At 29.3% G+C, this 18,770-nt stretch overlaps 2 protein-coding genes across 3 annotated transcripts; one reads left to right on the top strand and one right to left on the bottom strand.

Moving 5' to 3' along the window:
* Positions 1-723: 723 nt before the first annotated feature.
* LOC145184405 (uncharacterized) lies at positions 724-9,380 on the top strand. 2 transcript variants are annotated; one of them, XM_090093110.1, is made up of 8 exons: positions 724-931; positions 2,062-2,250; positions 2,696-2,757; positions 3,020-3,410; positions 3,675-3,908; positions 4,013-4,315; positions 7,386-7,637; positions 9,043-9,380. In XM_090093110.1, exons 1-8 carry the CDS (start codon positions 817-819, stop codon positions 9,303-9,305), a joined length of 1,809 nt encoding a protein of 602 aa, XP_089949236.1. In that variant the 5' UTR covers positions 724-816; the 3' UTR covers positions 9,306-9,380. The 2 variants fall into 2 exon arrangements, 1 of the variants encoding a protein (XP_089949236.1); XR_016454137.1 differs by lacking the exon at positions 9,043-9,380 and having other exon boundaries at positions 4,013-4,618; positions 5,805-7,560.
* A 789-nt stretch (positions 9,381-10,169) lies between these two features.
* LOC149885915 (uncharacterized) lies at positions 10,170-10,953 on the bottom strand. Its single transcript, XM_090093109.1, has 2 exons — positions 10,752-10,953; positions 10,170-10,504 (listed from the first exon to the last, which is right to left on the bottom strand). The coding sequence occupies exons 1-2, from the start codon at positions 10,861-10,863 to the stop codon at positions 10,251-10,253; spliced, it is 366 nt and encodes a 121-aa protein (XP_089949235.1). The 5' UTR covers positions 10,864-10,953; the 3' UTR covers positions 10,170-10,250.
* Positions 10,954-18,770: the final 7,817 nt, after the last annotated feature.

Genomic DNA, 18,770 nt, shown 5'->3' with positions numbered 1-18,770 from the left:
TTTGTAATAATTAGGTATAAATAATTTTACCAAGCGTAAAGTTTACAAAAATCACCGCGCAACGTCATAGCAACATGATGAACAACGTCATGTCATGACAACCCATAACGATCTCAATAAAACGATATCAATATGAACGGAAAATAAATGACATGTGACATTTAAGAACAACAAATATTTTTAATTTTCAAATGGCATTTGAAAATTTTTTGTGATTTAAATGTGAAGTTCCTAATTATAAATTAAAAATGATATTCTTTTTAATGTCACTGAAATGCAATCAATACGTAATTTTCTATTCTTGAAGGACATAGAATAGGTTTGTATTGCCTTGCTTACGATACATTTCTGTATGTAAACAAAGGAAAAAGATTAGCAGATGATGCATTCTAAATGTAAAAATTACGTTTTAGTGCATTATTTATCGTTTGTTGGAGAATTTAAACTGCGTTTCCATGAAAACTAGAGACGATAAGTTTCATTTGTTACATTTTAGTGAGAAATCCATTAAGAAATTATACATTTTATTTCTGAAATATAAAAACGCTAAAAATTTGTAGAAGAATGTTATCAATGGACTTTTAAAAGGACCATTTTTAATAAAACTAAATGTGGCCAAAGCGGTCCCGATAAAAGTTGATGATCTGACGAGCTGCATTTTACTTTATTTCCAACATTGACGTCATAAAAAAAGTTTGATCTAAGGGTCATGTTTCTAAAACAAACAACCGTGGATTTCTCAGAAAAACGCAACCATTTGCACCAAAACAAGCTATTTACAAAATTTGCCAGTTAATCTATAAAACTTTTCAAAAGATGTCAACTGCTAACGTGGCTTTAGTTTTTGTATTTGGCTTTGTTCTTCTTCTAAACATTGTTTTAGTGGTTCGTGATAGAGAAAATGCAAAAGAAATTCTTGCACTAAAGTCAGGTAAAAGTTTAATTTTAAGATCGTTCAGATAAAGTAAAAAGGCGTCTCAGTATTTCATTCCCGCTGCTGAACGTTAAATTATCCATATTTTAGTGTCAAGGGGTGGGGGAAGAAATTAATACGATTGATGCGATTGATGTTCAAATTTTCAAATTGCTCAAGGAAATGAAATTTTGAAATCACAGAGCACGGGGGGCCTAATATTTGTTATTTCGCGGAATAAAAAAAGTTTTTTTTAAAAAAAAAACAAACCTTAAACTTTGACAAAAAGATTTATTACAAAAACGCAATTTAAATGTATTTTCTTCTTTATTTTAGTTTGATAATATTTACAAAACAGTTTTTTTTTTTGTATTGCATGACGATATCTCCCAATTAAATTGTTGATAAACTCTCAGTTTGTCAGATTAGAGACCGTGCTATTTAATGTCAGAAATAAATCGATAAAAACAATAAAAATCGATAAAAACGATTTAATTCGGACTTTTACATAGCACGGTCTCTAATTTGACGAATTGCACGCTTTTGAAGAGAGAACACAGTTATATGCATATATTCAGCTCTTAAAAAACAGGATTGAAGAGGGAGAGTCACTCTTGCTTGGTTACTGCCCCCCTTAAGAAGTTGAAAAATTTGTTAAGGAGGCAGTCATTCCCTAACCACTGTCCTTGATCGCATCTTCTGCTGACGCTAGTCTTTCCGTCTTTGCCCAATTCAAAAAATTTAAAACTGAAAATTCTTAGGACAAAAGAATCACGAGTGAAACTTAATAAGTTTATAAGTTTATTTTTTGAATCCGTAAAAGTTTTGAGATATGAATAGTGAAAATCAGAAAAATTTGCAATATAAAAAGTGAAAATCAGAAAAATTTGCAATATAAAAAGTGAAAATCAGAAAAATTTGCAATATAAAAAGTGAAAATCAGAAAAATTTGCAATATAAAAAGTGAAAATCAGAAAAATTTGCAATATAAAAAGTGAAAATCAGAAAAATTTGTAATATAAATAGTGAAAATCAGAAAAATTTGTAATATAAATAGTGAAAATCAGAAAAATTTGTAATATAAAAAGTGAAAATCAGAACGTAATAAAACCACGTTGTAAACTTGATCGGTTTCTATTTATTTTCAGCTCAAGCTGCAATTCAGAGTAATGGTTTCCATCTTAATCGTCGATCAAGAAGAATGGCGATTGATGTCGACAGACTGCCAATAAAGACTGTTAAGAATAAAATTAATCAACCGCTATTAGAAAAGATTGCTGAATTGTTGCCTGAGGCTTTGAAGTTAATTCCACTTGGTTCGCTCTGCATATGTGAAAGTAAGCAGTGTTATTTATCAATAAAAAATAACATAGATTCGCGGGCAATTCATTTTTATCTTCAATAAATCAAATTTGAAAAAACAAGGTAAAAAAGCAGGTTAATAACACCTTTAAAGTTTCACGTGTTTTTTAATAGAACCACGTTTTGTTCTGAAGATCTAGCGGTACAATCAACAAGCAATTTATTAACGTCTTTTTAAGACATTCGTTAAAAGAATTTTTTTAAATCTTCGCCTAAATCTTTTTTAAACAAGTAAAAAACTAAATTTAAACTTGAAAGAAAACCAAAAAAGTCATATGATTTATAATCTAAGAATTCCAGATTTGAGTTTGTTTTAGCTTTTAAACAAATATGACCACGACTCTTTTTAGTGTACAACAAATGCACAAACAAACAATCAAAATAAAGAATACATGAAAATATATATTCCTAATTTTGCAGATAACACCATTCATTGGGAAAATAAACTGAATGAATCAGATGAATCCGTGTCCACTATGCAGGTACTAAAGAATGATTAAAGCATTAAAGTTTGTGGTTCCAAATTTTTTTGAGAGATTTTTACTTATTTTTGTGTGTGTCGTTTAACGATCGTTTTAATCGTAGCTTCTTCCATCAATAAAAATTCCCGTGCTAAAAAAGTTATTCAAAGCTTTAAACTCATGTAAAAGTAAAGAACCCTGACAGGAACTGTACAGATTTTTAGTTATGTAAAGGTCTATGCAATAATTGAATAAGATAATGACGCAAATTTGTGGCTTTTAGGAAATCAAAAAAATTAGGATGGTGAAGGGTGAAAAGGGAGAAAGAGGACCGAAAGGTGATACGGGACCTCGCGGTCCAAAAGGTGACAGAGGGGAGAAAGGTTTCAGCCTAATCGAACCTCAGCTAAAAGAAGCAGATTTGAATAAAACATCTGTCGTTTCAAAAAACAAGACTTTAATGTGCAAATTCTTTGGCAATCCTATCCCGTCCGTGGAATGGGCCGTAAAAGGAAACAATCATGATATTAAGACACAAATTTTTGAAAGCTCATCTGAAGTGATTAGCCACTTGACAATATCTAATATATCTTTCGAAAACCATGGAAGTGTATCATGTCGCGCAAAAAGTATTTTGAGTCAGCTTGAAAAAACTGGATTTCTTGATGTTCAAAGTAAGTGTTTCCTAAAACCTACATTACTTCTACTTTCTTTTACAACTTTTTTAATAAATGTTACGGTAATTTTTTATAATTGTTATAATTTTAAACTTAGAAAAAACAAGTTTTCAACCAAGAAATTATAAAACTCCTTAAAAACCTTAAAAATAATTTCTAAATAACTTTTGAAATGTTTTTACAAAAAGGAAAAAAAAAAACTTTTCAATAAATGTTTTCTGAACTTTGTATTTTAAGTAAAGATGTTTTTTTATATTTAAGTAAAACCAGCGGCGTCAGTTTCAAAGACGATATTCTACGTTAACTTGGGATCAAACGCAACATTCCCAGCATGCACTGTTTTTGCCAATCCACCTGCAAAAATTACGTGGAAAAAAGGTTTCGGAGAATTCTCACATTCTCGATCAGTTCAATCGGGAGAAGGTGATTTTACAATTATGGATGTTAGAGTAGAAGATGAAGGTTTTTATGTGTGCACAGCAGAAAATTATTTAGGTAAATTAGTCTTTTGATATTTAAAACATAGATATTTAAAAGGTAAATTCGATTGGAGTAATACAATAAAACGTAAATTTTGATAATTGAGCAATTTTTTTAAGGTTCGGATTCTGTCGCAATTCAGCTGAAAACAAACCCCTTAAAAGTTTCTTATGGACCTCCTTCTGAAGTAATTGTCTTTAATTACCCTTACACCCTCTCGTGTGGTGCATTTGGGCAAACTAAACAAATGTCAGGAAAATGGCGATCACTGTCTGATGGTCAATATATTGACCAAATCACAGTCATATCATCCAACTTTTACAATATTACAACAAAAATATGGGGAAATGGTGTTTACACATGCGAGTTTTCTGATGGAGTATCTACTGTTGAAAGGGTTACTATGGTGAAAAACTTTTCATGTGAGTCAGTTCTTTTTATAATTCAAAGCATATCTTATTTATATATTAAGCATAAGATTATCTAAGTTATAAAAGTCTTAATATTATGATCTAAAAAAAGGAAAACGGTTTTGTGGGATGCCATTAGTGTACTGGTTAGTGGGATATAAGTTTCAAAATCTGTTTAGATAAAATAGCAAAAACAATATTTTTCAGTATTTTTTTGTAACCTGAAAAATATTTTTGTGTATATAACTATTTTTACTTTGTGTATATATGAAAACTATTTTTATTTTGTGTATGTATGAAAACTATATTTATATTGTGTATATATGAAAACTATTTTTAAAGCAAATGAAAGCTGAAAAAATGATAAAATCAGATGAAAAAATAATTGTTTCGAAATGACAAAATTCACCGCATAAACGTTTAAACGATGTCATTCAGACGTCTATACTTGCTGGGAGCAAGAATGATGAATTGAACGAGGCAATTAGCTTTGAAATGAAATGAAGATACATCCATTTTTTAATATAAAAATAATCTTGTATTAACTATCATTCATCAAAATCAATCAGAAACAAAAAGTTGAAGAAGCTAAAAAAGTCTTCTTTATTGAAAAAAAGATTCGAACATAAAACATTTTTAAAACACTTCCTTTATCAATTCAAGGGAACATCCTCTTGATTATCAATTCAAGGGAACACCCTCTTGATTATCAATTCAAGGGAACCCTCTTGATTATGTAAGCAGTGCCACCCTAACGTTAGAAGCTACGAAAAAAAAATTTATACTTCTTTACTATTAAAGTCAGACTTGTCACCAAAAGAATCAGCATGCAGCAATTTGTTTTGCAAAATCAGCAAATTAAAAAATAATTCATGATAACCAAGAGATTGTTATTTGCCAATTAATTTGGAAAAAAGATACTCTCAGTGCTTTTTAATAAAACTTTTTTGGCAAAATCTTGCACACACTGCACTGCTTGCCAGTGAAATAACTCAGCAAGTTTTATATTGAATAGCTGCGTTGCTGCTGAGTTGCAGCATCTGTCATTACATACAAAGAGCCATTGCCGGATGAAAAAATGTGGCTTTGTCAAATAGATTAGATGTATTCTTTTGTAACTTTTTCTGAGAAAAATTTGTTTTAAAATATTGAGATCTATTTTTAAAGCTTTCAAATAATAATTTTTTTTAAATTTTATTTGATTAATCCATTTAACTCAGCTTTCTCTTAAAGTGTCACTTTAATTAAACATTTTGCACAAAATTGCTAGCATTAAAACTCTCAACCATCTGCGATCAAATTGTTGAAATGAATTTCAATTTCAAATTTGATCATAAAGACAAAGTACTTGAAAGCCACTTTATTTAAACATGGATTATATATATATATATATATATATATATATATATATATATATATATATATATATATATATAAGAGAGAGACACAGAGAGAAAGACACACAGAGAGACAAAGAGAGAGAGAAACAGATAGAGGTAAGAATATATTTTTACAAATGTATTTTCTCCATCGCAACCACACCTAGAGTCTTTGTGAAAATATTTTTGATACGAGAAACAACCATGACAGCTATTATGAAACTGTGAATTGACTGAAATGAGAACTTCTTTAAAAAGTTCTAGGAATCTCTGGAGTTGCCTAATGCTCACCGTCATCAAAACGTCTTCTTACCAAGTGTACTAACTAAGTGTAGTAACAACGCTTACAAGGCGTATGGCTTATAACTTACAAAGATAAAGCTAAAGACGCCAGTTTCTAGTTGCCATTTCAGATAATCTTTAAGAAAGTTAAGATAAGTTCAAATAACTTTTGGATATGCTGAACTTACATAACTCTTCATTTCTCCTGCTTTAATTTGAAGCTATTGAATACTATTTTTGGTCTTCTGATCAATGCAGTATGAAAGAATTTAAAGCTGCAGGGACAAACCTTTTAAAAGCAAGTGCTTTTGAAAATGTAATACATTTAGCTATTATATCTAGTGTATGTGTAAGGGTGGTATTGAAAAACATAAACATTTTCAAAGGATTTATTTAGAATCATTTTTTTGGGGTCCCCTTTATTCAACTATTGACATTCTGCTATGAGTGCACGCATTGACAAACCCGTGAAGAAAGTTTTTTGAACAATTCAAAGTTTCCTACCTTTAACTGGAAAAAACAAGCTCATTATGTCCGTCAGGTCCGTTGCATTTTTTTCTATATAATGGTATTTTTATCACCACAAATCTTCGTTCGAAATTTATTTTCAACAAGCTACGGAGGCGCGACAACATCTCAATCTCTCTTTGCAGAGAGACAAGAGAACAAGTAAACACTCAGAAAATATGTAGAGAAACTTCAAAACCGTTTGACAAACTTTCACGACAAAAAGTTGGTTTGAGATGAGTTTCGCCAATTTTTATGCAAACATTTTTAAAGAGTTTTTTAAGAACTCGATTTAGTCTTTTTTTTTTTGTTTTTTTGTTTTTGTTTTCTTTACTCTTTTTAAAATAGAATTTAAAATTTGTAATTTATATTATAAATTCATCATATTTGTAAAAAAAAATTATAAAAGTTGTACCATTGAGCATAAAAATGTTTCTATAACTTATATATTATTGAAAAATTTCCCCTAAATTTCAAACTGCATTACCTTCCGCGGATGGTGTAAATGTATCTTAGGTCTAATATCTTAATAACAAATACACTAAAGACAGTCAAACCCATCAAAGGATTTTTTAAAGCTACGACATCAGCGATAAGTCCCAAAAATCAGTATCATGTTATTTACTTAATTTTGATTACACGTAAATATAGTATGCCTAATCAATGTCATAAATCAGGGGTTTGGACGTAAAACCTCAATAAGAAGCAGATTCCGGCTTTTCATATATTACAAAGGTCTTTCCTTTAACTAAATATTAACAAATACACAAATTCAAACTTAGTTTAACAAAATTCAATGAAAAAAGTTCTAAAATCATAAAAAAAAACCTTAAAATTTTTGGTGGGAACTTAACTCAAGGAAGAACCGCATTTGAACATTGTTGTTATATACTATAAATGTTTAAAACTTGTAGTGCCATCCAGCATCATATCAAACATTGAAGATCAGAAGAAAATTTATCATTTGTTAAAAAAGAAGAATATCCCAACTAACAGCGTCACAAAATGTTCGGACTCATATGGAATCTATAGAAACTATGGAATGTATCAAAGCAACTGGATGAGCAACATATTTCAAACATGCTATTATCAGTTGAACACGTTGATTGTTGTCAAAGTTAGTGATGGTTGGATTGTTGGTGGTTTCACAGACCAACCGTGGAGTAGTAAGTAGATGAACTTCCATTTTTTTGTTACTATAAAAGTTTTTGTTTTTTGTGGTTCGAAAGAAAGTGATTTTCTAGATTCTCAAAAACAAACTAGTTTCTAATAACTAGTTCTGGACTGAATTAGACACGCGTATTAAAAAGATTTTAGTTTAAAAAGCCAACAATAAGAATTTTTATTAGTAATAAAGTTCTTACACGCGAAATAAATGTATTTACGCGTGCTATGAATGCTTATGCGCAATGAGAATGTCTCATATAAAAAGCAAACTTAATTGCTCTTATCCTATGTTATCCAGCATTTTTTGTGCCCTAAAAACCATTCTTCCTAAAAACCATTCTACCTAAAACCCATTCTACCTTCAACCCATTCTACCTAAAACCCATTCTACCTAAAACCCATTCTACCTAAAACCCATTCTACCTAAAAACCATTCTAAAATTTGTATGTCGTCTATGTAACATAATTTTTAATATTCAAAAATTGGATTGTTAACTAAATAAATATAAAAGTCCATTTTCGAATTACCCCCATTAACAACCATATTGCCTCAGATCGGGGAACACTCCCCAAACTAACCAAATTTAGTTTTTTTACTCAAATTTACTAACCTGATTAACATGTCAAAACTGTTTGGTATTTCGATAAATTTCCTTACCTTTGGTAAACTATTGAATATCTTTTATGATTTATATTTTACATAAATAGTTGTAAAGTTTATGTAAAGTATATAAATATATAATTAAAAAGCAGTGTACAGATATTTATACAACTTTAACAAAATTTTAAAAAAAAACCTAAACTTATAATTTCTTTATGTTTTAATTTTTTTTTTAAATATACTTAATTTTGTCTCATTATTTTGTTTGCCTAAACTTTAGTAAAACTGAAATTTAGTTTTAAAAACAAGAGGTCTTTTAGATTTTAAATTCCAACTTAGGGCCTCAGTAGCTACGTTTGCTTCAGCCCTTCAGGCTGGAGCTTGTATATTCAGAAGATCCCTAGTTTTTTTTTTTTTTCTATATCAACAGGTTAAAGAAAAATACAAACCATGTTCTTTTAAATTTTTCCAATTTTGAATATTTTTTGTATATCATGCTAGTTTTTGCATGTCATGGTAGTTTTTAAATTAGACCACGATCCCGGACCAGAGAAAATCATTTTTGAACATCATTAAACTTAAAGTCATTATTTAGTTTTTGATTGGATTTTTAAAAGGTTGAAAAGTCATTTTCTTGCACTAATAACGCTTTTTTTAAAAAAATTTTGCATCATACATTTGTATTATGATCACAGAAGAATTTTTCAGTAATCCGAAAACTATATCGTAGTTCTTTTTAAAAACCGCTGTCACATACACTTATATGTATGTGATGCCGGCTTAAAATTTTAAAATTCATTCAGATACTCAATACAGTGGCAGTGCGAGCAATAAAACGTTCGTGTTCACATCATATGACGATGGAATAATAAAGACCAAAGATCTGTTATCTTTACAAATTTGTTACAAGAGATCTCAAAGTGGAAACACGTACCCTTGCTTTGGGTTGGAAGAATTAACTTTCGAAGACCAATATTCCAGCTCATCTTTCGTCAAGAGTAATCTATTATTAGGTTCAAAATCACCGGCAACCGTTCAAGCAGTGGAAGTATTTTCTTTTAAGTAATAAATTTCTTTTTGTACTGTTTACTTTTATATTGTTACAATTACAATAAATTCATTTAAAACTTTTTAATCAAAACACTTTGATTTCAAAACCTTTGGTTTTATTAAACCCCTTTTTACATTCTGCTGGATGCTGGGTTAGTTTTTTTTTTTTTTTAAATTCTATTAAAAAAAAAAAGGGATGTATTTCAAATTTTGTTATCAACAAAATTTTAAATGTATGAATTTTTTCATTTTCGCATTTCTTGACAAATCTTGTCTCGGACAACTATATGGTTCGCTAACCAATTGTTAGCGAACCATATAGTTGTCCGAGACAAAATTTGTCAAGAAATGCGAAGTGCGGCAGTTCGAGATTGCTACTCAAAATTCTTTTGCGTCCGTTTAATCGGCAACACACTGAACACAATGTAATACCTTTGCTAATATTACCAATAGTATTTGAAGATGTCTTTCAATATAAAATCTTTCAGCATAATTAATAGTTTTCAACATAATCTCTTTCAACACAATATCTGTTAGCATAATTAATCTTTTTTAGCATAACTAATCTTTTTCAGCATAATTAATCTTTTTTAGCATAACTAATCTTTTTCAGCATAATTAATCTTTTTTAGCATAATTAATCTTTTTCAGCATAATCTCTTTCAAGATTATTAGGAAAATGCAAAACATTTTAATTTTTGAACGATGGATTTACAATTTTTTAATAAAAAAATTTATGACTTTCAAGTCTAAAAAAAAATGTTTCTAGTTAAAATAGATTCATAAAGAATCTTACTGAACTTTTAGTAGTTTACCACTTTTATTAAGGATGCATTTACACATTTTGTAAAGGTTTTATTTTAAGAAAAAAATCATTTCGCATTACAAATATTAAATTTCAAATAACTTTCGCAGCACGAAGAAGCAGAACCATTAGTTATATTTATATACTCTAATGTTGTTATTCCTGAGGTTTGTTGTATATTTTTCCTTGCAAACAGTAAAAATATTTCAACTTGATGCATTTTTCGCCGCAGATTTCGTATTCTTTCTTTGGTCTAACAACGCCGTCACAACAAATTTCTTTGTGCCAGTTGATGCAATCTCTTAGACCGCATCTACCGTAGTAAAGATATGGCTTGGGATAGCCATTGCAGCAAATCTCTCGTTTCATATTTCTGCAGCTCTCTCCACATTGCATTTCACCTGGTTTGCCTAAAATTAAAAATAGTATATCAAAAAAATAATATATAAAAATAAGGATATCAAAAAAAAGATTTGCATGAAAAAATGTTGTTTTACACATTTTTTATGAAGAAATGTTGTTTTACACATTTTTTATGAAGAAATGTTGTTTTACACATTTTTTATAGAAAGCAAACAAAAAAATCTAGAAAATCAACCAACTTTACATTTGAAACTTTAAAAAAGAAATTCAAATGTAACTTAAAAAACTGCATACAAATCGCATATTTCTTGTCAGCAAAAAAAGCAACTGAAGCATCCAAGTTGTCTTCTTGCTTAAGACCAGCCGATACCATAAAAATGAGTCCCATCAACACAATTGACTGCATTTTTTTTGAAACTTATTAACTAAAGTTCAGTACACTTTAAAAGATTATTTTTAAAGTTTTAAAGTGTACAGAAATTACAAAATCGAATATACAAAGAAAATTTAAAAATATTTTTGTTCAATTTACTGAGTTTGATGAGCTAGCAAAAAAGATTGTGTCTTCAAAGTCAATTTTTCATTTTATAGGTTGTTTTTTTTTCATTAGGGTTTTATTATGAGGTAATCTATGGTGAATTCCTAAGAAACAAGAGAAGTTTTTTAAATTATTACCAATATTATGAAGAATAACACATGTGTGACCAGTGGCTTGTCGCCGCAGTGTCTTTTATCATTTCCTTATCAATAAACCTGCTTCAAATACGTTTGAAGTTCATTTGCTCTTTTTTAAGTTATTTATGTATAAATTTGATAAGTACTATGCAATAAAATTTTTTAACTATATTTTTAACTATTGTTTTAAAAAAATTTGTCATGAGAATATCTATAAGAATGGGAATGGGATATGGTTATAATTAGGTATTGAAGTATTTTTAATGTCTGATTCTAAACTTTAATTATAGCCTGCATTTGTGGTTTTTTTCCTAAACTACTTGAAACTATAATTCTTAATGCTTGTTGTTCATGATATATTTTAGATTTCTATGAAAAAAAAAAAAAAAAAACAAGTTAAAAAGTTTCTGAACTTAAATACGAGGTCTTAAAACAAGTGAATTTTCTACTAGACGACAAGAAGATCTTATTCCGTATCCGTGCTTCATTTTCAACGTTTTGTGCTTGTTGGCTGGGGCCTTATAAAACGGTTTATGAAAAGAAAAAAAACAAAAAAAAACAACTCTGGACAAGGATGGCGCTCACTCCCATTATATTTGTCAGAAATAATATTCTCTAAGAAATAATATTTTCCTGGTCTAAGCTTGGAAAGAGCTTATAGTTTTGATGGTTCCAAAATCAAAAAAATTGTAAAAGGCAACAATGTTGTTTATAAAATTTGAAAATATTTTTGAATTTCAGTTGTACAACAAATTTCATGAATACCATGGAATTTAATGCTTTCTCTAAGAAATAATAGAGCTGACAATTCAAACGTTAATAACAGAAAATTCCTTTTGTGTTAGAACGAACATCAAACTCTACAGTCATTAACACAATCATTTTTATGAAAAGCAGGGAGAGCGATTTTTCCAAGATATTATGTAAACTGAGATACAACGTTAACGGAGAATAAAAATCAAGAGAGATGGAGAATTAAAGGATGGCTGATTGATGAGAAATGATGGAGCTGAGAGGAGAGTTGGCTGACTGTTGTTAGAACTTAAAGATAACAACTCAAAAAATTAATAGTGGAAACAAATATTAAAATTAAGGCTTCTTAAATTAACATAGTATTTATCTTCAAAAAGCTTTAGCTAATGGTGAAAACCAAATGCACTTTTCAAATTCACTGCCCCGAATTATTTAAAATTAGTGAAGATAATAAGATTAAAAATAAGTAAAATAAGAAAGATAAAACTGAAGCCTGAAAAAAATAAAAGAATAAAAGGTTTTTTCCATCAAGTTTTTCCGAATACTTTTTAAAATGCTTTCAGGAACTAGAAAGCTTTGGTCTCCAGACCTCAAATCTACAATTAAAAAAAGAGATTTTAAACAGCCACGCAACTGACGTAATTGCATAACACCCCTATATTTCATCAGTATATCCGAAAGTTTGAACACATTTTGTGTTCAACATATTTTTTAAAACTGCCAAAAGAATGTTGTTTAAATTTGTAATAAAATTATGACTGCCAAGTCAAGTGCATAATTAAAATTAACTGCGCAATTTAGTCAAGGTAACAAAACTAATCTTGAGTAAGATATCTCCTTATGCATATAATAATAAAAGGTGTGCTCCAACAAGGCAAACTGCCTTGTTGCTTGATTGTTTTGAAGGCATTTTTATATAACTTCAATTTAGAATATGAATGCTCGCCTTAGTAAATTATGAGAATTAATGTTATAAATGCAAGAAAAACGATCTCTAGATTAGAATGGCTTTTTAAATTAATAAGTACTTAGAACTTAGAAGAAATGAACAAGTAATACTTAGAAGAAATTAATACTTTTTCTTTTCCCCAAAATCGAGCAGAGAAAAAAACAAATATTTTGTATAAAAGTACAAAATACTTCAAAATGGACACGAAAAAAAAAACTGCTGAAATTTATGTTGCAATCCAAATGATAAAAATACAGCTTATTTGAAAAAGTGAAGCAATTGAAATCAGAAGATCATCAATTTGTTTTTTTGTGGGGTTTAAACACGTGCTTATTTAGCTTAATGTTTGGTCCAACGTTATCTGCTAGTAAAGATTGCAAAGATTCCAATTGGTATTTTTTATTGAATGATCTTAAATGTACTAAATACACCAGATGTAATGAACGCTTCTGCGTTTTCATTTCCGCTTCCGCTTTCTGTGAGATATAAGCTTAAAAATATTCTGAGAAATTTTGAAACTCGAATTTTGAATTTTGTAATTTTTCAAAATAAACCGTTTTTGAATATTGAAAAAAAAGATTTAAATACATACACATCATTAATCACACAGTAAATAAATATCGTATTCTATCCTTGTTTAATTTCAAATGCTAGCTACATGCACCAACAACAAAGAGCAAATACGAATACCAACTACGCTTCAGTATCCGCAAAAAAAGTAAAAAATCTGTTATACTTCTTCTTCTTTTATAGCACTTCTGTTATATCTCTAAGAAACAACCGTTAGCTAAAACTAAATGGATTGCTCAAGCTCAGCAGTTTAATAGGGATACAGGGTCCTCATTGAGGTTATTGAGGTTCATATTACGAAGTGAACAGCCTATTGACCATCATTTAAGTAATCATTTATTTCGTGATTATGAGTTTCAAAGAAATTAATTTAAAGTATTCTTTTCAAGATATATTTATTACAATATAAGCCATTAACGTGTATTTCAAAGTAGTTTTTTTAGATAACAGTAAAATGTTAAAAATGACGCACAACGCACCGGTTGGTTGGTTTACTCTATGCAAAACGTTTTTAGAGTTATTGTTCACCACCATCGTTACCACAATCATCACAATACACAATATGATCATCATCATTATGAACTAATATGTTGGCTTCCGGCTTAAGTTAAATATATATTTATATAATTATAAAATAGCCTACTTCAAATCTCAAGCCTCGGGGGGGGGGGGGGGGTACTTGAATGAAAATTGTTCTACAATCAACTTCTTGATTGTTTTTCAACCAAATGTTATTAAAAGGCAGAACAATTTTTTTTTTGAAAACCGTTGAAACTAATTTAGGTTTTTAACAAGAACAAGTCTCTTTTTCTCTTTGATCATTTGGATAGTCATGTCGAAATAAACATTAAACTGGCCATGTTTTTCACAAAAATTTAAACTAGGTGTCATAGCTGATGGTCAGATTGTGATGGTCAACCTGTGATTAATCAAAATTTAACTATTACTACGAGCCTAAACGATCTGAGCATAACACCAATAGACCAAACAAGCAAAAAATAGTGTTCACTAGTTGGCTCGTGGTAAAACTTTGGCTTCTACTGTGCATTTAACACTTTTATATTTGTGACTAATATTGTAGGAGCAAGTGTTGGGTTTTATTATTTATAAGTTTCGACGAAATTTGTTTTTGGGGAAGTAACTTTTACTTTTTTTTAAAAAAAAAAAGAAAAAAAGAAAAAAAATAGAAAATAAAACATTTAAATTTAAATAGATTTAAACATTTAATTAGAAATAGAAAGTAAAACATTTAGCTTTGAAAAAAATTGGATTTGAAATACATAACGGAACAATCCGAATCCATAGTTTTCATATTGGCTCAACAGCGTTATGATAAACTTAAAACTCATAAAACTCAGTTCAGCTGTTATTTGCTTTCTGCTGTTAAAAGCTCAATCAGAAATGAACCTGAATCATACTCTTCATTGAGATCCGTGAGTTTTAACTGCTTCAACGCAGCATTTGATATCAGAAAATACGACTAAACGTGTTGAGAACAATAGCTAAAAGATTTATTACTCAAAAGTATTTGCGAATCTTAACAAAAGTATTTACTGAGTTACCCTTCTGCCACAAATACGTCTTTGGATATCTTTATGAAATTGTAACCAGATTCAGAATGATGTATCAGAGACTTAAGTACCTGCTTGGTAAGTGGTATGAAAGATTGGCCGTGCAATTGTCAGTAGGTGTGTGAAGAACAGCCATAAACTGGAAGATCATCATCCTCCTTAAGCAGGTGAAGCATTTTTTCTATAGTCTTTGTCAGTTAGGGAGTTTAGGAAACAACATCTTTTACTTTATTCTTGCAGAATAACTCTTTATTCATCTCGATTAATAACTTTGGAAAGAAATATTGATTTTGGTAAGGCGAGTCTTTTAACGTAATTTTGTTAATACTTTCTTTTTGTTTGATTTTTTGTTATGTTTAGCTGTTTTAGATTAGAATTTTAGGATAGAGTGTTAGTAGTTCGTAGATTAGGAGGGTTGGGTGTGTAAGGGTGTAGAGATTCTTCCTTGTTGACTTAATTATATTAGGTGCGAACTTTTGTTTACACATGATATTTCTTTTTTTATTTCTGGTTGTTACAATTTTTTTCCTTTAGATGTTATAATCAATGATAAATTCTCAAATTTACATTATTTTCAAACAACTTTTTAGTTTTGCTTTTTTTTCTCTAATGATCCTTTATCTCAACATAATCAGTTATAAATTTCCCTACCCCTGTGTGCACACCCGTGCTTCTAAAACCGGACGTCTGCCTGAAACTAAATTGGATGTTAGTTTTATCAGATGTACTATATATTAAATGTTACTACCTGTTTTAATTTTAACAAAATTTGTGCTCAGCAAAAATTTTTCAAAAGTTAAATTTGATTAAACGTGTTTAAAAAAATCAAACCACTATCCAGTATTTTATAGTTTCATCCTATTTTTCTTTTTGACTTTGAAATTAAAAAATATTAGGAAAAATGAAAAATCCGGGTTCTTTCTGCACCCATTCTGACTCCAAACGCTTACAGTATACTAACGCTAATAATATAATAAAGAAAAACTAAAGTTATTTTTTAAGTTGTGAATCACTATGAAACCTTTATATGAGGTTTTTATCTTTTTAATCCTTCCTGCTGATTGTTGATAGAATAAAATTGGTGCAAATTTCAACTTCCTGCAAAAGTCAATCAAAAATGTCTGTTGCAAATCTGAATAACTGATTTTCTTATTAAATTTTAATCCATTATTGTCCAAAAATGTTTTTTAGGTTTTATTTTTGCTTCCGAATGACAAAAACTGATATTCAAAACCATGTTGTTTAAAAGCAAATCACTTCGGGAAGCCAATAAATACTCTTGGCTCTCTGGTGATTAGATTCATCATCAGCGCCTTGAATTGATTAGATTCATCATCAGCGCCTTGAATTGATTAGATTCATCATCAGCGCCTTGAATTACGTTAGCAAACGTGTTTTTATGAACTTACTTTTGCGTCCGAATGACAAAAACTGATATTCATGTTTTACAGGGAGTTAAGCTTCAAGATTTTCGCTTCAAATTTTCATTTGCTTTGCAACTGTTAAGCTTTTTGTTTTGAATGGAAAAATATTTAGTGATCTTTGTTAACATGATACTAATTTGGTTGGATATCATTTGTTTTTTAGTATTAGAATTCTTATAATTTATATACTCTTTGTTTGATTTTATAGTTTTATGGTTTACAAAGTTAAAGGGTTATACGGTTAACCGGTGTTAACACCATTATACTATGGCATTTTTTTTTTTTTTTTTTTAACATTGGGAAAAATTTCTTTTCAATTTCAACTTGTCATATGAGCATATTTTAGTGTCGTTTTCTAAATATAAAAACATGAAAAAAAATCAAGCATAACAAGGCAACCAGAACAAATCAAGCAGAACAAAAAATGTAAACAGATTCCCGTCAACTGTATTTTAAAAATTCCATTTTAGATAACAATTTTTTATAAATTCATTATTAAATTTTGAAAATAATAAAAAAGATTTTCCATTCTAAGTAATTAAATTGTCCATTTATTTCTAAAACCTATTCTTCTATAGTATAGTTCTTTTTCAAAGGTTTTTTTTGTCAGCTTTCTATGATGTTCTATTACTTGGAATATAAGTTACCGCTGGTTTTCATCTTGAGTAAGCAACATTAAAATCAGATGCCAATTTTCAATTGCCAGTTGTGTTTTTGTCGATCACTGTATAGTGATCTGATCAATCAATGATCATTAATCTTCAAAACTACTAAAAGTGCCAGTTTGAGGTACAGACGAAGTATGATGGTTCCAAATAGTTCCTCTAGACACAACTATTAGCAAGTGATCATAGTTTGCACAATCAAAATCAGGTCAAAGTTTGCCATCAAAACGAGCAATAAAGGTGTTTTAGGTAAAAAATCTTTAATGTTGTCTTTGCTTGAATACTTTACTGCTTTTCTAGTTCGTTGTAAGTAACTGGTTTATCATATCATCATATCACACTATTTAATACTGTTGAATGGCTGTATTTTTTTTAAAAAGCATCCTACTTAACACGTGCAACCCTATAAAATATTACTAATATTTCAACAAATCTCTGCGGTTAAAAGTTATGCCAAAGATATAAACAGGGCCAGCAAGCCAATTGGTTGTAACAAGTAATTAGCATAAAAATGTAAATCGTGTGTTAAGATGGTCAACCTCAATTTAAATAAATTTCTTTAATGAAGTATTTGTATCACTAAAGACTTAAAAAATCAAAATTTATCTCAAATATTCAACATTTTTCCCGTTATAGGGCGTTATTTTAGCAGGAAATTTCTCCGCATATAAAAAAACATATATTTTCAATTCCCTTTGGTATTTCAGCTAATGATATTTTACCCTGGCAGATTTATTAAATAAGATGGTATGGTTCAAAAGTTGTAAGCATTGCCATAATAATTTTTAGTTGGGTAACTTCAAAATGAATTATTCTGGCACCAAACCCTTTCCAACATATTTTAAACAAACAGGGAAAACTTCGTTTTTCCAGTTTGTTTAAAATACATCAAAAGAGGACTGGTGGCAGATTAACTCGTTTTACTTTTTATAAAAAGAATTGACTTATCAAGAGATTTTTGTTTTTTTTTGCTTTTTTTTCGTTTTTTTGTTTTGAGTTTTCTAAAAACTTAACATTATTTAATGTTCCAAATTCATAAAAAGGGTCAGATTCATTTTCTGCTTGTTTATCCAAGAATCTTTTTTTAAATTTTGCTTTCGTTGGTGGATTTCTGATTTTAACATGCGTGATGCATCATGTGACGTAGTATATGTCATGAACCGTCTATTATTTACCCTAAACTTTAAACGCTATTTTTTCACATCCAATATGCTTCGGAGAATACGATATCCAACATGATTTGGAGAATACAATAGCAAAATAGATTTTGGATTTACTAAATGAAAGATTGTTGATTTTACTAAATTAATGGCATTCATAGTTTAAAAATTTGCATAAAACAAAAAAAATGTGATTAAATGTTTTCCAAGCAGACGTTTGAAGAATGCAAGCACTTTTAAAGTAAGGTTTGTTTCTTCAAGTTCGACTTACCTTTCGAAGAATACCATCTTCCAACAAAAGTTTTTTTTTTAAGAAAGTTTTCGTTGGAAAATGGTGTTCTAAAAAGTTGAAATGCGAAAGGTATATTAAATTTAATGATAGAAGAGCAAACTAAATAATGGAAGAGCCTCAACAAATGGCTCTTCGCTTTTTGAAAAGAATCGGTTAACATCGATTATTCCTTTGTAATTCATTTAAGATATAAAATCTAGGTATAAAGCCGTGTTTTCCAACGTGGGATCCACGCTCCACAAAGAGCAATTTAA

This window comes from Hydra viridissima, unplaced genomic scaffold (assembly GCF_058129835.1).
Source record: "Hydra viridissima isolate aposymbiotic clone 2 unplaced genomic scaffold, HvirCarnegie_v1 scaffold_7, whole genome shotgun sequence".
Classification (NCBI taxonomy): domain Eukaryota; kingdom Metazoa; phylum Cnidaria; class Hydrozoa; order Anthoathecata; family Hydridae; genus Hydra; species Hydra viridissima.
Note: the sequence above shows the minus strand (reverse complement) of the source record. Positions and strands in the feature narration are given on the sequence as shown.

Coding starts and splice junctions, on each gene's coding strand:
- LOC145184405 (XM_090093110.1), top strand. CDS start 817: ATGTCAACTGCTAACGTGGCTTTAGTTTTTGTATTTGGCTTTGTTCTT. Junction 2,251..2,695: donor TTCGCTCTGCATATGTGAAA/GTAAGCAGTGTT, acceptor CTAATTTTGCAG/ATAACACCATTCATTGGGAA. Junction 3,909..4,012: donor CACAGCAGAAAATTATTTAG/GTAAATTAGTCT, acceptor AATTTTTTTAAG/GTTCGGATTCTGTCGCAATT.
- LOC149885915 (XM_090093109.1), bottom strand. CDS start 10,863: ATGCAGTCAATTGTGTTGATGGGACTCATTTTTATGGTATCGGCTGGT. Junction 10,505..10,751: donor TGACAAGAAATATGCGATTT/GTATGCAGTTTT, acceptor TTTTAATTTTAG/GCAAACCAGGTGAAATGCAA.